General features: G+C 38.5%; 1 protein-coding gene across 15 annotated transcripts in view; it reads left to right on the top strand.

The window, feature by feature from the left end:
* CCDC30 (coiled-coil domain containing 30) overlaps positions 1 to 19,888 on the top strand; it is a 192,114-nt gene that overhangs the window by 7,995 nt on the left and 164,231 nt on the right. For 10 of the 15 annotated variants that reach the window (XM_077961314.1, XM_077961364.1, XM_077961282.1 and 7 more), the window contains exons 2-3: positions 10,118 to 10,223; positions 12,950 to 13,103. The exons of 1 other annotated variant lie outside the window; for it this stretch is intronic. In XM_077961314.1, coding sequence (XP_077817440.1) covers positions 10,209 to 10,223; positions 12,950 to 13,103 — 169 coding nt within the window. In that variant the 5' untranslated portion in view covers positions 10,118 to 10,208. Of the gene's footprint in view, positions 1 to 6,122; positions 6,152 to 10,117; positions 10,224 to 12,949; positions 13,104 to 19,888 lie in introns of all 15 variants that reach the window. 4 more of the 15 variants (XM_028835131.2, XM_015137069.3, XM_077961356.1 and 1 more) reach the window with 2 other exon arrangements.

Below are 19,888 nucleotides of genomic sequence, written 5' to 3'. Positions count from 1 at the left end.
CTACTCCACCCCTGCAGCATGGGGATTATGCTGTTGGGCAAGCAACCACAGTACAGGACTTCTAATAATTGAAGCATTTATTTTCTAATCGCCTCATCAGTTTATCACAACTGCTTTTAGCACTTTGAGGTATTTGCTTCCAGTCTTTTCTTTGTGTCTCTAGTGTTCACATAGTTATAATAATACTTTTGCATTCTGCTTTTCCTCTTAGCATTATCACAGAAGCATTTTTGCATATTGCCAAATAGTCCTCATAGGATGCTATGTATTCTTAGTATCTTGGGCTCTCTGCTACCCAGGACTAAAACCACAAGTAACTATGATGCTCAGAGACCTGGTAGGGAGAAGGGGGAAGATATGAGTGGGGACCAGGTGAAGAAGGTTGGGGGAACAAAAGAAAATTTTTAGTTATATGTCATGAGGAGGACCCACAGAGGTGCAGGATTCAGACTTGCATTCTTTTTCATCAGTATGAGTATCAGCTGATAATTAAAACCATGTATGGTCTAAAAATACTGTTGATGTGGAAATGGTAAGACTCTAGAAAGCTTGGCAATCAAGGAGAAAAATAATAAAGATATGGTTTTGCTTTTTAAAAAGCAAAATAGTATATTTATGTGGACTGAAGCACAATAACAATTATGTCTGTCACTGCAATTTGGGTCAGATTAACTTGGTTAAAAGTTGTATTTGATTAGAACAGCAAGTCCTATTAATAGTTAGTGGTTCTAATCACTTGAGGTCAGGAGTTTGAGACCAGCCTGACCAACATGGTGAAAGGTTGTCTCTACTAAAAATACAAAAATTAGCCAGGCGTGGTGGCGCACACGTGTAATCCCAGCTACTCAGGAGGCTGAGGCAGGAGAATCGCTTGAACCCCGGAGGCAGAGGTTACAGTGAGCTGAGATCATACCACTGCACTCCAGCCTGGGCAACAGAGCTAGACTCCATCTCAAAAAAAAAATAGTTAATGGTTCTAGTAACACAGGTATCACTTCGTCAATCAGCAGATATTTATCTTTCATATACTGTCATAGTGCAAACTGTTATGTTGTGATTACTTGCAACCTAAAAAAATTAAAGACAATATCGATAGCAGACTTAGATCAAGAAGTTGCAGAAGAGAACTGAATTAATGAGAAGTCAACATAAATTATAAGACATATTCTGTGAGTAAAATCAATCCTGGATAGTATAGAATTGGGGCCTCTCTAGCTTCCAGAGGAGTCCTTTTATTTCTAAATATGCAATAAAAGGAACAAAGACTTCTTTGGACTTTAAAAAAGAAACAAGAGCCCTTTGGGAGACTTCAGATAAAAGTTGCAAACTTCAGAACAGACAGAAAAACTTTTTCTTTCCATTGTACATAATTTTCATTAAATATGTCATTTGTTATTTTAGAAGATACACAGTTGTTCAAAGCTTAAATTTTTCGGTATTAGCAGCTATTTCATTTAAGTGCTCATAACTAGATAACAGTAGGAAAAGTAATATATGCATTGTAGAGAGTCTGACTCTAGTCATATATACATAGACTTATTTATTCCTGCTTTCAATTTTCCTCACATAGCAGCTTTGTATGTATATTGCCAGCTGTATTTTGTTCTTTAGAAATATCTTAGATTTTCCAAGCTGTATCTACACACACATACATAAGTGTGATGAAGGATCAGGTGGCTTACTAGCTTTCTATCACTAGTACCCTAAAGACTAGTACTCTAATAAGGAGCCTAAGGTGGCACCTACATAGATATCTTGCATCCTCAGTTGTGTGTGTGTGTGTGTGTACATACACATATGCTTATTTCTTCTATCAAGGGAAAAGTTCAGTTAGAAGACATACTTCACCATCTTGAAAAAGAAGAAATCGATCCCGTTGCTAATACAGAAGAACAACTCTGTTTGGTGCTTATTCCAGCCAGCACAGTGAAGACAGGCTGAGGACCGCTACCAGAGATGTAGAAGAGCTTGTAGTGAAGCACATGAACAAAACAAAATAAGTAAGAACTAATAGTATAGAATTTTAAAGACGCCTGTGATTTTGTTCATTGCCCTTCATTAAATTGACATATTTAGAACTAATGTTTGGCTATCACTGTATAGTTGGAAAAGCACCCACGTGTAGACTTTTTTTTTTAATGAAACATGGCAACAGTCTGTATTGGTTTCCATTAAGACTACATGTATAGGATGTTGCCCAGTGATAACTGGTTGAACATCTAAACAGGACTAATCCAGGTAGCTTAGGTGACTCTTTTCTTTGAAGGCTTAGAAACTAATGTCAGCATAGTATCAGTGAATCTGCTTCTCAAAGGTGGACTTGTATCAACCAAAGTCGTAGAGATGAGACACCTCCTTTTTAATTGACAATAAGAAATATAATTGCCAGAGGAACTAAACATGTATTTTTGGTGGCTGATGTATTCTCTTACAGACACATTATGTGGGAAGCCAACTTTTAATTAGATGTTTACTTGGTGAACAAATGATTCTAATTTTTTTTTTTTTTTTTGAGACGGAGTCTTGCTCTGTTGTTGCCCAGGCTGGAGTGCAGTGGTGTGATCTCTGCTCACTGCAAGCACGGCCTCCCGGGTTCACGCCATTCTCCTGCCTCAGCCTCCCAAGTAGCTGGGACTACAGGTGCCTGCCACCACGCCTGGCTAATTTTTGTATTTTTAGTAGAGACAGAGTTTCACTGTGTTAGCCAGGATGGTCTCCATCTCCTGACCTCGTGATCCGCCCGCCTCAGCCTCCCAAAGTGCTGGGATTACAGGTGTGAGCCACCGCGCCCGGCCATGATTGTAAATTTTTATAGCATTGGCTGAGATAGTCAGGTTTCCACGATAGGGCTATCTATATCTACCCTTATTTCTGGACCTCATATCCTAGGACCAGGCACCTAGTGCTTAGAGGAGTAGATAAAGCTATTTTTTGACCGTATTGTTACTCTTTTGGATGTTTCCAATACTGATCAACATACTTTCTACATACTTTCTTTAAATGAACTAATGAATTATCTCAGGTTGCCTGGGAATCACTCTGCTATGTTTTCACAGCTCACACAGGTAATTTTTTTAATTTAATTCTTAAAGGACAATTCAATTTCCAAATTCTAAAGAAGAATGCAGCTCCTTTAGAATGAAAAGTGGTATAGCCTCATAGAGTGTGAACTTTAACATTAGGCAGATGGGGGTGAAAAATTGCCTTTAGCATTATCTTTCTGTTTAACCCTGGGCAAGTAACTCAACTGCTTTGAGCTTGAAATTTCTGTCTGTAAGATGGAGATGTTAATAGCATCTTCAAAGGGATTTGTGAGATTTATACAGGTTAGCGTGTATAAATTACCCACGTACTTGGCATCTAGCAAGGGTTCAATAAATGATAGCTATTATCATTAGAAATGGATATTGTTCCTGCCATTTTAAAGAGGAAACTAAAGTTTGCCAGGAAGTGATAAAGTTGGACTGTGATTCCTATGTTTCTTCTATATGATTCAACTTTTTATACATATTTTGAGGAGTTTTCCTATAGGCTTCCAAAGAATTCACCAAAATGCAATTCAGTTATTTTGATAGTCTACTTCTAAGCACTTTGGCATAGTTAGAGCTCAGTCTCTGGTTTCTACCCATCAGAGTATGAATTCTAGCTCCTCTCCTTATTCCCTATGTGATAAGGCAAGTCTCTTAGCCTCTCGAAGCCTGCTGCTTCACCTCCCAAGTGGGAGAATAATAGTCCCATGTGGTTGTGGTGACAATTAAATATTTGATGTCCTTAATGTAGTGCCTGGAGCATGTTAGCTTTCTACCTGTTACTATGCACATAAAAGTAGCTTTTTGTGAAGCCGTTTTATTAACTGGAAACTATTTTCAAAGAATACCCAATAATTTGTTTTAATGTAATCTCCTGTTAACATTTAATCATCTTAGCCATCAGTTTCAGCATAGCAGTATAAACCTAATTATGATGTAGATTTTTCTCTGTTCATGGATATCATGACCATATTTCCTAAACCACAGATAGGGAGACTTGATTTGAAACCTGGTATGTTGATAGAAAAAAATATTAGAGATTAGGGCTGTCCCAGAAATTTGTCGCTACGTATCATCATACCTATGGGAAACATAGTGTATGATAATGTAAGACAGCTGGAAAGAAGTTTAGAGCCAGATGCCAACACTTGAGGAAAGCTGAGTTTTCCGTTGATTTCTCAGATTATAGTCATGATAGAATGGTGATCTCTTAATTGCTCTTTCACTTCCTGGACTTTTAATGTGGATTAAAATATGAGCCATGGACTAAATGTAAGAAAATGTGTTTTTTTTAGGTGGAAAATTATGCAAACTATATTTGTATCCTAACAGAGGGAGGAGAAGCATTTTCTCATGGTTATGATGAAAAGGAAAATAAATAGCTTAGACATGAGTTTAAAGAGCTCCAACTCAAACAGAGTTGTTTTTCCTTTTGTGGGAACATCATTTTAAAACTTCTTCCCTAATTCTAGAAATTAACATATTATATAAAATTTGAGAAATGCATACAAGTATAAAGAAGGAAAAAATTATATCTTCTACCCCAAGAAAAGTATGATACTTCTAATGTTTCAGGTGTATTTTCTGGCTGTCTTTTTAAAACGTATGTGTTCTGAAATAGTCTGAAACGTGTGTGAGAGTGCAGGGTATTTTTTTTTTTAGTGTTTATTACAGCACTTTCCACTCTATATTATAATCTGTGTCAGCTCCTCTGGAGTAGAGATCATGTCCTAGTTTTAGCGATTTGTGTCTCTCACAGTACCTGGCTTGTAAAGTACCTAGTTTAGGGGAGGCAAAACTTTACCTCTTCCTCTTTAGGTCTTTTTTTTTTTTTCCCCCCCAGCTGGGCCTGAGAATTAAGTTGATATAAGACAGATTAACAGGAGAAAAGCATACAAACATATTTAAATTGGAAATAAATGGAAATGAAGACCCAAAGAAGCAATTAGAATCAATCTCTCATATACTGAGTTGGACAGATAATAGTAAGTTGTGAAAAAGCAACTAAATATATGGAAAGGCTGAAAAGATAAAAGAGTTACTTTAACAAGGTCTATACAGAATTCTCTTGGCCTCAACTTCCCATCCTTAATTATAAGAGTGTTGCTTTCCTTCTAGCAAAGGGAGGGCATTTTTCAACATGGGAATTTCATCTCCTGCTTTTAAGAAATAGAAGGAAGATCAGAATGATCTTGCACCTGCTGTTTTTCAAGTGTGTTTAACTCAAAATAGTCAATACACCAGAGTGGTATATTTTTAACTCCTTCACTAGCATATTAAGGACTTAGAAAATATTAAGTACTTCAAAACTTCAAAGGAAAATACAGATAGAACCCCTTTAGAATATTCTATATTTGTGTAACTACACACTTAGGTGCTATTAGGCCGGGCGTAGTGGCTTACACCTATAATCCCAGCTCTTTGGGAGGCTGAGGCGGGTGGATCACCGGAGGTGGTGAGTATGAGACCAGCTTGACCAACATGGAAAAACCCTGTCTCTACTAAAAATACAAAATTAGCCTGGCGTGGTGGTGCATGCCTGTAATCCCAGCTACTTGGGAGGCTGAGGCAGGAGAATCGCTTGAACCTGGGAGGCAGAGGTTGTGGTGAGCGGAGATCGTGCCATTGTACTCCAGCCTGGGCAACAAGAGTGAAACTCTGTCTCAAAAAAAAAAAAGATTAAAATATTAGGTGCTATTATTATACATATTATTATACATATTATTATACATGGTCAGTGATTATATTTACCACACATTTATTATTTTCTTTACCTCAGCATTTTTCCTTGCATCTCAGATATTCCATTCGGGATCATTTTCCTTTTTCCCTTTAGAAATTCCTTTTACAAGATGGCAGTTTTTTTGTTTGTTTGTTTGGTTTTTTTTTTTGCCTCAGGTGCAGAGAAAATTGAGTTAATCATAGGACATGTTACATATGTATTGTACCCTCATTTTTTCCTTTGTTGCTTTCTACTGGGTAGACTGAATTTTCTTCTGATGAGTTAAAGTTTATATTATATTTTTGTTTGCATAATGGTTGCATTTTAAGAGTTTTCTTTAATTCCAACTTTTTTTTTTTTCCTCTACAAAGCTTCTGGAAAATTTCTTCCAGCATTTCTGGTAATTCTCAGTAGGAAGGTTGTTCAAGGGTTCTAATCTGCCACACTGCAAGAAACATAAGATGCTGTATGTCCTTCTGCCAACATGTGTTTTTCTTTGTTTTGTTTTTTTGTTTTTTTGAGACAGAGTCTCACTCTTTCACCCAGGCTGGAGCGCGGTGGCACAATCTTGGCTCACTGTAACCTCTGCCTCCCGGCTTCAAGGAATTCTCCTGCCTCAGCCTCCCTAGTAGCTAGGACTACAGATGCACGCCACCATGCCTGGCTAATTTTTGTATTTTTAGTAAAGACAGGGTTTCACCATGTTGGCCAGGATGGTCTTGATCTCTTGACCTCATGATCCGCTTGCCTTGGCTTCCCAAAGTGCTGGGATTACAGGCCATGGGGTTTTGCAATATAAATTAGCTCATGATGATTGATAATAGGAGAATGATGTCATTATAATGCAGAAGTTCCTATACAATTTTCCCTAGCATGTTAATGATTTGGACTACCAGTAAGCCTCAGTTTGTACATGAATCCTATTCATCCCACATTCTTCAAATTAGACTTAATCTGAACTTGAAATAAATCTGTAAACTATGAAGGAAAGAGATAAGCCAGTGGTTGTAGTTCAGTGTGGATAGTCCTGTGCTAAGGGAAAGCAGAGAACACTAGGAAAATTCAGGGGAGGTGATGAGATAGACATAATGGGTAGGGTGACCAGAAAAGGCTTCCAAAGGAGATTGTATTGAGTTGTGTTTTGAAAGGTGCTAGCTAGATTAAGAAGCTGGGAAAGGCATTCCTGGCAAAGGGAACAGAGTCGATAATACATACTAGTTCACATGAGTGAATGCTAAGAAGAAATGTGGCTGGAGATATTTTCTTTTCTTTTTTTTTTTTTTTTTTTTGAGACGGAGTCTTGCTCTGTCACCTAGGCTGGAGTGCAGTGGCCGGATCTCGGCTCACTGCAAGCTTCGCCTCCTGGGTTTACGCCATTCTCCTGCCTCAGCCTCCCGAGTAGCTGGGACTACAGGCGCCCGCCACCTCGCCCGGCTAGTTTTTTGTATTTTTTAGTAGAGACGGGGTTTCACCATATTAGCCAGGATGGTCTCGATCTCCTGACCTCGTGATCCGCCCGTCTCGGCCTCCCAAAGTGCTGGGATTACAGGCTTGAGCCACTGCGCCTGACCTGGCTGGAGATATTTTCAGGAACCACGTCATGGTGAAACCATATGCTAAACTAAGGCGTTTGGATTTGACACCTGGGCTATGCTTGATGTTCCTGGATTATGCTAAAGGCATAAAAATATTTTTGAATATATGAATTATTGACTTTGTTATAAAAGATCTAGAGAATCACTAAATCATTTTAAGAGGGCAGTTAACATGATCTGATTCATGTTTTAGAAAAATTACTCTAGCAACAGTAGGGGGATGGATTACATAGGGACCAGATTGGAAGTGGGAAACTTAGGGGTAGTTTTGCAGTAATAAAGAATAAGAACGAAAACAAGGCTCAGAGTGTAAATGGTGAAGGGAAGATGAACTAAGTTATTAATGAAAAGGAATCTGTAAAACAAATTGAGAATGGTGGATGAAATCTTGGATGACTCTAATGCCATCTACTCAATCACTTTTAGATCATAGTTTTCTAATAATAGCCAGAAAGTATTAACACAGATTCTCCAGCCATGCACGGTGGCTCACGCCTGTAATCCCAGCACTTTGGGAGGCCGAGGGAGGTATATTGCTTGAACCTAGGAATTTGAGACCAACCAGGGCAACATGGCAAACCCCATCTCTACAAAAAGTACAAAAATTAACCAGGCATGGTGGCATGCACCTGTAGTCTCAGTTATTCGGGAGGCAGAGGTGGGAGGATCACCTGAGCCTGGGAGGTCGAGGCTGTGGTGAGCCATGATTGCATCACTGCACTCCAGCCTGGGGAATGGAGCGAGACCCTGTCTCAAACAACAGAACAAAACAAAACAAAACAAAAACAAACAAACAAAACCCCAGATACTCATTTTATGATAAAATATGGCCTGTAACATTTGTGTTACATTCCCAATTTGCTTAAAGCTAATATTTTGTTTTAACTAATGTTGTAAAGAGCCTGAGCATAAAATAATTAGCAGAGTCACTTTTTTTATGTGTAGAAACTGACAAAGTGATTCTAAAATTGATGTGGACATGCAAGGTCCTAGACTAGTCAAAAAACTGAAAAAGAACAAAGTTGGAGGACTAACACTTCCTGGTTTCGAGACTTAACCATAAAGCTGTAGCAATCAATAAAATATACTCCTGGGCTGGATGCAATGTTTCACAGCTGTAATCCCAGCATTTTGGGAGGCCAAGGTGGGCAGATCAACGGAGGGCAGCAGTTCACGACCAGCCTAGCCAACATGGTGAAACCCCGTCTATACTAAAAAGACAAAAATTAGTCAGGCATGGTTGTGAGTGCCTGTAATCCTAGCTATTCAGGAGGCTGACGCAGGAGAATCGCTTGAACATGGGAGGTGGAGGTTGCAGTGAGCCGAGATTGTACCACTGCACTCCAGCCTGGGCTAAAGAGTGAGACTCCATCTCAAAAAAAGAAAATGCATTCTTGGCATTCAGATAGATCTATGGATCAATGGAACTCTCAATAGAGAGTTCAGAGATAAGCCCACAAGTACACCATCAACAGATTTTCAACAAAGGTGACAAGGTAATTCAATGAGAAAAGGATAACCTTTTCAACAAATGGAACAATTAGATATAGACATATGCTAAAAAAAAAAAAAAAAGCTCCCCAAATCCTGATCGAAGTTCTGTTTCCCATTGGTGAGGAATGCCTGCCCTCAATACCACAGGATAGCCAAATACATAACACCTGACACTAGACAGAAATGAGATTGATAACAGTTTATTAGTCACATATATTCACAGCCTATGGGAAGAGGATAGATATGCTATGCTATGCAGGGCCACAAGGGGTTACTCTCAGGAATAGAATGAACTCGTAGAGGGTATGGGAGGCAGGCTTTGTAGTGACAAGAAGATGAGGTGCCTCCTGGTTCCCCTGGGAATATGTGATTGGCTTCTCTGAAAAATTCCATGGGCTGGCAGGGAAGTGAAACCCATTAGTTTGAGGACTGGGTGGAGTACAGCTGCTCCAGCTGATAGAGGACTGGCCAGATGGAGACTCTTTCTCTCTGGATGGGGGACATACTCTGGCCAAGTAACTGATGGCTAGGCTTTTTTGGGGCTTCTGTGAGGCTGAAAGATGCCAAGTCCATACATGAAATTTTAGAGCTTGCAATAAATTTATCTCACGCCATATATAAACTCAAATTGTTTGCTAGATATCTGTGATTATGAAATATCTATTAATTTACTAATGTATGTAGGTACATTTTTATAATTTTCCCCTCAAAGATCTTGCACATTTTTCTTAGATTTATTCTGAGGTGGCCGGGCGCGGTGGCTCAAGCCTGTAATCCCAGTACTCTGGGAGGCCGAGGCGGGCGGATCACGAGGTCAGGAGATCGAGACCATCCTGGCTAACACGGTGAAACCCCGTCTCTACTAAAAAAAATACAAAAAACTAGCCGGGCGAGGTGGCGGGCGCCTGTAGTCCCAGCTATTCGGGAGGCTGAGGCAGGAGAATGGCGTAAACCCGGGAGGCGGAGCTTGCAGTGAGCTGAGATCCGGCCACTGCACTCCAGCCCGGACGACGGAGCGAGACTCCGTCTCAAAAAAAAGAAAAAAAAAAAAAAAAAAAAAAAGATTTATTCCGAGGTACTTCATATTTTTAGATGCTATTAATAAATGCTATATTTTTAAAAAAATTAATTTTCTACTTATTTGTCACTGGTATTTTAAATTATAATATTTTTATATATTGACCTTATATCTAGCAATCTTGCTAAAATTTATCATTCATTTTTATACTTTAGTTGAAGATTTAAACATTTTCTCTCTCTCTGTTTTTCTTGTCCAGGTTGGAGTGCCGGAGTGCAGTAGCACGATCTCCTCTCACTACAGCCTCAACCTCCTGGGCTCAAGTAATCCTCCTGTCTTGTCCTCCCAAAATGCTGGGATTACAGGTAAGCCACCACACCCAGCCAAAATGACATTTTTGTTCACAAAGACTGATTTATGTACATTTCATTTATATGTTGAATTTTGTTAAGAAGAAATTGGAACAAATCCACCAGTCTCTACAAAGAGAACATCAAGAACCTGTGTAACAGGCCGGGCGCGGTGGCTCAAGCCTATAATCCCAGCACTTTGGGAGGCCAAGGCAGGCGGATCACGAGGTCAGGAGATCAAGACCATCCTGGCTAACACAGTGAAACCTCGTCTCTACTAAAAATACAAAAAAAAAAAAAAAAAAAAAAATTAGCCGGGCGTGGTGGCAGGCACCTGTAGTCCCAGCTACTTGGGAGGCTGAGGCAGGAGAATGGCGTGAACCCGGGAGGCGGAGCTTGCAGTGAGCCGAGATCACGCCACTGCACTCCAGCCTGGGCGACAGAGCGAGACTCCGTTTCAAAAAAAAAAAAAAAGAACCTGTGTAACAGTCTAAAAAAATCTAAGTGAGGTTAAAAAAAGAAATTATAATCCTTTACTTCATAATTGTGGCTAATTACAAATCAGCTTTTACCTTGGAAGTATTTTGTTTCAATATATGAAAATGTATAGATTCATGGCCAGATGTGGTGGCTCATGCCTATAATCCCAGCACTTTGGGAGACCAAAACTGGAGGATGACCTGAGGCCAGGAGTTCAAGACCAGCCTGGGCAACATAGTGAGACTCAGTTTCTATGAAAAATAAAAAAATTTAGCTGGATGTGGTGGTATGTGCCTATAGTCCCAGTTACATGGGAGGCTGAGGTGGGAGGATTGCTTGAGCCCAGGAGTTGGAGGCTGCAGTGAGCTATGGTCACGCCACTGCACTCTAGTTGGGTGACAGAGCATGACCTCATTTCTTTAAAAAAAAGTCATGTTGTAAAAATTATCAAATTATGCATAAAAGTATTATGAACACATCACAAAAATTTGAGGAGGAAAAAATCACTCATTTAACATCATAGCTGATTTTTATTGAATGTATTAAAATTTAAACAATCTATGTATGTTATGTGCTTTTAAAAATCACCATGAGACTAGGCCAGGTGCGGTGGCTCATACCTATAATCCCAGCACTTTGGGAGTCCGAAGCAGACAGATTACCAGAGGTCAGGAGTTCAAGACCTGTCTGGCCAACATGGTGAAACTCTGTCTTTACTAAAAAATACATAAATTAGCCAGGCATCATGATGCACACCTGTAATCCCAGCTACTAGGGAGACTGAGGCAGGAGAATTGCTTGAATTTGGGAGGTGTAGGTTGCAGTGAACTGAGATTATGTCACTGCACTCCAGCCTGGGCGACAGAGCAAAACCTTATCTCAAAAAAAAAAAAAAAAATCACCTTGGGACTATACATATTTTTTATTTACAAATATGTTTGTAGTTCACCTTTTAAGGAGTTCTTTAGAGTATATAGTACATTATTTTAAATATATTCAATTCTGTTCATGGAATTTAATGTTTTTGATCTAGAGAAATGTTATTAATAGGTAAGTCTGGTGAATAAAGTGTACGCTATGAATTTAAGCATGGGAGGTAACCCAAGATTAAACTATACATCACAGTATTATTTTCAATAGCAAAAATCGGAAGCTATCCAAATTTTTAAGTGAGACAGAAATTATATTATAGCCATGCTGGAACACAATACAGCCTTTAAAAATTATCATTACAAGCTGGGCCCAGTGGCTCATGCCTGTAATCTCAGCACTTTGGAAGGCCAAGGTAGGCAGATCATGAGGTCAGGAGTTCGAGATTAGCTTGGCTAACATAGTGAAATCACGTCTCTACTAAAGATACAAAAAATGAGCTGGTCGTGGTGGTGCGTGCCTGTAATCCCAGCTACTTGGGAGTCTGAGGTAGGAGAATCGCTTGAACCTGGGACGCGGAGGTTACAGTAAGCTGAGATTGCATCATTGCACTCTAACCTGGGTGACTGGGCAAGGCTCCATCTAAAAAAAAAAAAAAATTGTCATAACAAAATCTGTACAGGAATTTACAGAGAAGTGTTCCTGTATAATGTTAAATTTAAAAAGCCAGACAGGGCCGGGCGCGGTGGCTCAAGCCTGTAATCCCAGCACTTTGGGAGGCCGAGACGGGCGGATCACGAGGTCAGGAGTTCGAGACCATCCTGACTAACACGGTGAAACCCCGTCTCTACTAAAAAATACAAAAAACTAGCCGGGCGAGGTGGCGGGCACCTGTAGTCCCAGCTACTCGGGAGGCTGAGGCAGGAGAATGGCGTAAAAACCCGGGAGGCGGAGCTTGCAGTGAGCTGAGATCCGGCCACTGCACTCCAGCCTGGGCGACACAGCGAGACTCTGTCTCAAAAAAAAAAAAAAAAAAAAAAAAAGCCAGACAGAAACTTGTACATGTATTAGTATTATGACTATGTAAAAATGTATATGAATAAAAAATACTGCAAAGAAATATAACAATACACTTATATCTCTTGGATGTTAGGTTGAACCATATGAAACCGCATGTTTATAAGTAAAAACAATCAAATATTACCAGTTTTGTTTGGTTCAACCTAAGGAAAGAAATACACACACACACACACACACACACACACACACACACACGGAAATACACATAGATATTGTTTGCTAATTTTCTTTAAAACATTAATAGAAAATAGCAAAATGTCATGAGAGTACATTTGCTCTTTGTTTTATTACTAACAGAAGTTTTATTTCAGTCTCATAATGAAGACCTGGAAAAAGACAAAACATCACAAAACTACCTAGGAAAAGGAATGGAACAAGTAGCAAAGAAGTTAGGGGTGGCCCATGAAGAGATTCAAAGACTCACTGATGAACTACAAGTGAAGGAGAAAGAACAGTGTAAATTAGGTAAGCTGTGGTTTCAGATGACCATTTCTGATCATGCTTTAACTGTACTGATCTCATCTCAGGGTGGAACATGAGAAAAAAAACACTGAGAAAAAAGTCTTTAAGATAAACACATAGGGCCGGGCGCGGTGGCTCAAGCCTGTAATCCCAGCACTTTGGGAGGCCGAGACGGGTGGATCACGAGGTCAGGAGATCGAGACCATCCTGGCTAATATGGTGAAACCCCGTCTCTACTAAAAAATACAAAAAACTAGCCGGGCGAGGTGGCGGGCGCCTGTAGTCCCAGCTACTCGGGAGGCTGAGGCAGGAGAATGGCGTGAACCCGGGAGGCGGAGCTTGCAGTGAGCTGAGATCTGGCCACTGCACTCCAGCCTGGGTGACAGAGCAAGACTCCGTCTCAAAAAAAAAAAAAAAGATAAACACATAGAAGTGATGAACAGCCTCATTTTCTACCATGCTAGGAATTTTTGTCAAAGCCCAAACATATCTACCAAAAGTTCACAACTCATAAGTGTTTACCACTCACCACAAGAAATTCCCAGCCTCTCAGAAGCCCGCTGTGTTCCTTCTCTCTGTCTCTACATCCTTCCTCCTCCTTCAGAGTAACTACTGTCCTGACTTTGAATGCAGTTTCTGTGTTTGACTACACGCAGTATGCCTTCTATGGTTTGCTTCTCCTGCTCAGTCTTACAAGATTCATTCATTTTGTTATATGTAGCAGTTGTTTGTTCACTCTGCTGTTTATAATATTTCATTAATAAACATACTACAATCTATCTGTTCTACTGATGGACAATTGTGTTGTCAGTTTTTGTCTATTATAAATATTGCTGCTATAAACATTTTGGTATATGTCTCAGTGTGCTTATTACACATTTCTGATTGTGGTAAGAGTAGAATTACTGAATCCAAGGGTTATGGGCAGGTTCTACTTTGGTCTTCCAAGGTAGTTATACTAATTTAAGCTTTCTTCAGTTGTATGTGAGATTTTAGTTCCTCCGCCTTGGTTTTCAATACTTGGTACTATTGGTCTTATTCACTTCACCTTTTATGTTGAGTGTATAGTGGTATTTAAGTGTTGCTTTAATTGGTATTCCCTGACTGCTAATTAAGTTGAAAATCTTTTTGTATGTTTGTTGTTGTTGTTACTCATTTGGATATACAACTTTGTGAAGTTCCTGCTCAAGTCTCTTGTATATTTTTCCTATTTTATTTATTTGTGGGAGTTCTTTATATATTGTGGATATCAGCCTTTTGTTGGTTATAAATGTTATGTTGTTGTTGTTATTTTTTTTTACCATAAATGCTAATATTGATCAAGTTGGGTTTAAGTGAATTATTCTTTATGCCTTCTGAGTTTTCATGTTTAAAGCCTTTTCTTCACTACAAGATTATTGAAGATATTTACCCTGGTTTTGGGGGGGGTACTTTTATTGTTTATATTTACATCTTTGCTTTATCTAGAATTTAGTATAAAATTTTTAAATTATAATTATCTCCTTTCTATATTTTTAATCCGTGACTGATTCTTTTACAAATACAATATATAGGTTACTTCAGAATCATAAACATTAAAAATGTTAAATGTATAAAACAATAATGATTACGCCAAACTATGTGATTAATAACAAATAATAAAAAAACAGAATATCAGGATGTAAATTTTTTATAAATACATTTTAAACAGTGGACACAAATAACTTTTCAGAATGATGGAAATGTTCCATATCCTGTTTGGGTTGGTGGATATACAATTGTACATATTTGTCAGAATTCATCAAACTATACACTTAAAAGGGTGAATTTTACTGTATGCAATGTATTTATCAGTAAACACAATTTAAAAAGAAAATAAATTTGGCCACATGAGCGTGATGAGAAGCAATATTTGCTGCTTGCAATACAAGAGGAAAAAGGAAAAGCAGGATATTCAGCACCCATAGTGGCTACATTTGGACACAACAGAACACAATTACATAGCAATCTCTTTTATCAGCAGTTGCTCTATAGGGTAAATCCCAAACATATCAATTGAAAGCCACCTCTACAGTGAGTCTGTTAGGACTTTTGGGAAGCTGAATTAGCAAGTCCTTTTGGAATGTTGTGTGCAGTATCAATGTGTGCACCATCTGTAACTTCCTGAGTCATCCACTTACAGCAGAATTTATAGCTAGGCATGTGTAATATGACAGTGTTTCCCAAGTATTAGCTTGTTTCTTTCAACAAACTCTTTTTAAAAATAAATCCCTTTAGCTCTCTTTAGTTTATTCTTTAGCTCACTATCACATCATAAAATTTGGATGAAAATGAAAATTTTTTTCAATGATAATTTTTTCAAGAATGAAAAAGAATTCATATAAAATATTTATTCCTTGACAAATGAATATCAAGAAAAAAGATGAATTTTTAAAGATTTAGGAGACTTATTAACCAATTATGATGTGTGGCCTTTATTGAATCCTGATTCAAATTTTTAACATTTATAAAACAATTTGAAATTTGAACACTTGCTAGACATATGAATTAAAGAATTGTTAAATTTTTGTTAAATTAATTTTTTGTTTAAAAATAGTTCTTATTTTTTAGAGATATATAGTGAAACATTCATAAGTGAATGAAATGATGTCTAGGATTTGCTTCAAAATAATACAGGTCTCTACCTTACAGCTACACAAAAATTAATTCAAAATGGATCGCAGAGCTAAATGTAAGTTAAAACTATAAAACTATTAGAAGAAAACAAGGAATACATCTTCATGATCTTGGGTTAAGCAGTGATACATTAAATATGACACCAAAAGCAAACGTGAAGAGAAAAACTAATACATTGGACTAAATCAAAATTTAAAACCTTTACACTTCAAAACATACCATCAGAAAGTGAAAAGACACCTCACAGACTAGAAGAAAATATTTGTGAATCATGTGTTTGATATGGATCTTATATCCAGAATATGTAACAAATTCTTACAATTTAATAATTAAAAGACAGCCCCATTTAAAAATGAGCAAAGGGGCTGGGCGTCATGACATGTGCCTGTAGTCCTAGCTACTTGGGAGGCTGAGGTGGAAGGATGGCTTGAGCCCAGGAGTTTAAGGCTGCAGTGGGCGATGATTGTTACTGCTTTCCAGCCTGGGTGACAGAGTGAGACCCTGTCTTAAAGAAAAAAAACGGGCAAAGGATTTGAAAAGACATTTCCAGGAAGAAGATATGTGAATGACCAACAGGCACATGAAAAGATGCTCAGCACCTTCCATCACAAAAATTGATAGGTATGTGACGTGGTGGATGTGTTAATGAACTTGATTTAATCACCCCACAATATAAACATATGTCAAAACATTACATTGTACCCCATAAACGTATATAATTATTATTTGTCGATTAAAAAAATGATGTTCGATACCATTAGTTATTAGGGAAGTGCAAAGCAAAACCACAATGAGAGTCTACTTCATACTCACTAGAATGGCTGTGCTAAACAAGACAGACAGTGACAATTGTTGGCAAGGATGTGGAAACATTAAAACCCTTGTACATTGCCGGTAAGAAGGTAAGATAGTGAAGATACTTTGGAAAACATTTAACAGTTTCTCAAAATATTAAACGCAACCCAGAAATTCCATTCCTAGCTATCTACCCAGGAGAAACACAGACTTGTATGTAAATGTTCATAGCACTATTAGTTACAATAGCCAAGAGTTAGAAACAACCCAAATGTCTGTCAATTGGTGAACTGATAAACAAAATGCAGTATATCCATACTGGGCAGAAAGTAGCTAACAGCACATCCAACACTGCTATCCTTAGAGAAAGGACTGCTATAACAGTCACAAGCATCTGGCTGACATCTGAGAACTTGGATTTTGGGAGGGTTTCCACCATTCCTTAACCAATAGTGGCTCACTGTGCCTAAGCTGTTTATACAATGTGGTCCATGCAGAATACCTGCTTTCCTTTAAGAGTCTTGGTATATGCTAGGCAGAAAGTGTGTGTGTGACCAGCCCTCAACAAAACCTTAGGTGCTGAGTCTTTCATGAGCTTCCCAGGTAGACAACATTTTACATGTATTGTCACAGTTTACTGCTGGAGACATATCCTGTGTGACTCCACTGGGAGCAGACTCTTGGAAGCTTGTTCCTGGTTTCTTCTGGCCTTTGCCCTGTGCATCCTTTCCCTTTGCTTCATCTTTTTGATTTTGCTTCATCTTTTTGCTGTAGGAAATCTTAGCTTTGAGTATGAACATATGTTGAGTCTTGTGAGTCCTCTTAGCATATCACCAAATCTGGGGGTGATCTTGAGGACTCCTGGTACTCATATGATATAATACTATCTGCCAGTAAAAAGGAAGGAAGTACTTATACCTGCTACATGGATGAATCTCAAAAACAAGCTAAGTGAAATAAGTCAGATGCAAAAGATCATGTATTGTGTGATTCCATTGAGATGAAATGCACATAAAAGGCAATCCTATAGAGATAGGAAGTAGATTGGCATAGCTGGGCACAGTAACACATGCCTATGTACCCAACTACTTGCCACTTGGGAGGCTGAGGCAGAAGAATCACCTAGCCTATGAGTTTGAGTCCAACCTGAGCAACATAGTGATACCCTGTCTCAAAAAAAAAAAAAAAAAAAAAAAGGAAAGTAGATTAGTAGTTGTCTAGGGCTAGGGATGAGAATTGGGACTAAGTGGGTATGATTTTCTTAATAGGGTGATGGAAATGTTCTAAAATTAGATTGTGATAGTGGCATACCTGTAGATATACTAAAAACCATTGAATTGTCCACTTGAAATAAGTAATTTTTAAGGTATGTAAACTGTACCTCAATAAAGCTGTTAAAAATATAAGAACTGGGGGAAATAAGTATATTAGGTGAAAATCTAAGGTGGCTTCCAAGAGCCCCACCCCCGGTATATACACATTTTTTCCCAGTGATTCAACAAAATACAATCTAGATGCTGCTGTGAAGAGATTTTGTAAGTGTAGTTATGGTCCCAAACCAACTGACTTTAAAGAAGGGAGATTTTCTTGCATGAGCCTGATCTAATCAGGTGAGCTCTTGAAAGAGTCAGGACATTTCGTGGCAAAAAAGATTTGAAGTGCAAGAGGGATTTAACATGAGGGAGACTCTTCATTAATGACTTAAAAAAAGAAACAATGACTTTGAAGATGGAGAAGATCACATGACAAAGAATGCAGGCAGCCTCCAAGAGCCAAGAGAGACCTCCAACTGACAGTCAGCAAGGAGATGGGGACCTCAGTCTTACACCCTCAAGGACTGAATTCAGCTAACAAGCTGAATCAGATTGGAAATGAATTCTTCTCCAGAGCCTTCAGAGAGAAACATAGCCTGGCCAACAGCCTGATTTCAGCCTTGTAAGACTTTGATCACAGAACTCAGGCACACCATGCCCAGACTCCTGACCTAGAGAACTGTGAACTAGTAGATGGATGCTGTTGTAAGCCACTAAGTTTGTGGTAATTTGTTATACAACATTAGAAAATTAATATAATAGGTAAGGATATAAGTGAAACAAGATTGACCGTGAGTTGGTGATTGTTAAAAGCTGGGTGATGGATGTAGGTATTACCATAACTCTGTTCTAGCTACTTTTGTATATATATGAAATTTTCCATCAGTAAAAAAGTTTTTTTTTTTAAATCTATGCTAACCAGACTTAGAAAGAGACTTAGAAATAGACTAAGAAAGTAAAACTGTTAATCTGATAGAGAGATCTCAAGAAAAGTTACAACCAATACAATTTTAGAAATATTACTGGTTTAAGAGGACTATTGGAAAGCTACAACTAGCTACAATTTTCTTTTTTTTTTCTTTCTTTTTTTAGAGATAGGGTTTCACTCTGTTGCCCAGATTGGAGTACAGTGGCATGATCATCACTCACTCACTGAGTTCCTGGGTTCAAGTGATCCTCCTGCCTCAGTCTCATGAGTAGCTAGGACTGTAGGCGTGTAGTGCCACAGTTGGCTAATTTTTAAATCTTTTGTAGAGAAGGGGGTTTTACTTGCCCAGGCTGGTCTCAAACTCCTGACCTCAAGCAATCCTTATGCCTCAGCCTCCCAAGTGTTGTATAGGTGTGAACCACTGTGCCCAACTCCAGAAAGCTATAGTTTTCAAGTATCTTCACAAACATGGCAGAAACTAACCTGACCATACAAGTTAATAAATTTGGTAGTCCGATATTATTTAAATTTGGAGCAATATATTTCACTATGTGTGCTATTCCAAAAATAGTTATTTTTTTTCAAATAGCAATTAAGTCAAATGTTTTCAGAACACCTGAAGTACCTCTTCAGAACTCTGAGGTTCACAGAATACAGTTTGGAAGCCCCTGTTCACGTAATAAATTCTGAGCTCTCTTGTGTAGCAAATAGGTCTTTCTGGTTTGACCTCTGCCTATGTATCCAGCTCATATCCCACACTTCCCTAATTCTCTGCACTACAGACTGGGCAGTATTAGACTATATGTAGTTCCTGAACTACTCAGTGTTCCCTCCTATGTCGTCTCCTTTGTTCTGTGCTACCTCCTGTATTACTCGTGTTATTCCCTCTTTGTAGAATATCCTTTCCACCTGCCCTCACTTTACTTTCTCTCCTTCTTCCATAGAGGAATACATTTGGAAAACTGTTCTTTTAGTAAAACAGAAGCTATTTTTACATCTCTGGCTCAGTGTAAACAGACCTAGGTTCACATCCCAGTCATACCGTTTACTAGTTGTGTAATGTTAAGCAAGTTGCTTAACTTTTCTGAGTCTTGTTT

This window comes from Macaca mulatta, chromosome 1 (genome assembly GCF_049350105.2).
Source record: "Macaca mulatta isolate MMU2019108-1 chromosome 1, T2T-MMU8v2.0, whole genome shotgun sequence".
In the NCBI taxonomy this organism is placed as follows: Eukaryota; Metazoa; Chordata; class Mammalia; order Primates; family Cercopithecidae; genus Macaca; species Macaca mulatta.
This window is presented reverse-complemented; position numbering and strand designations above follow the sequence as displayed.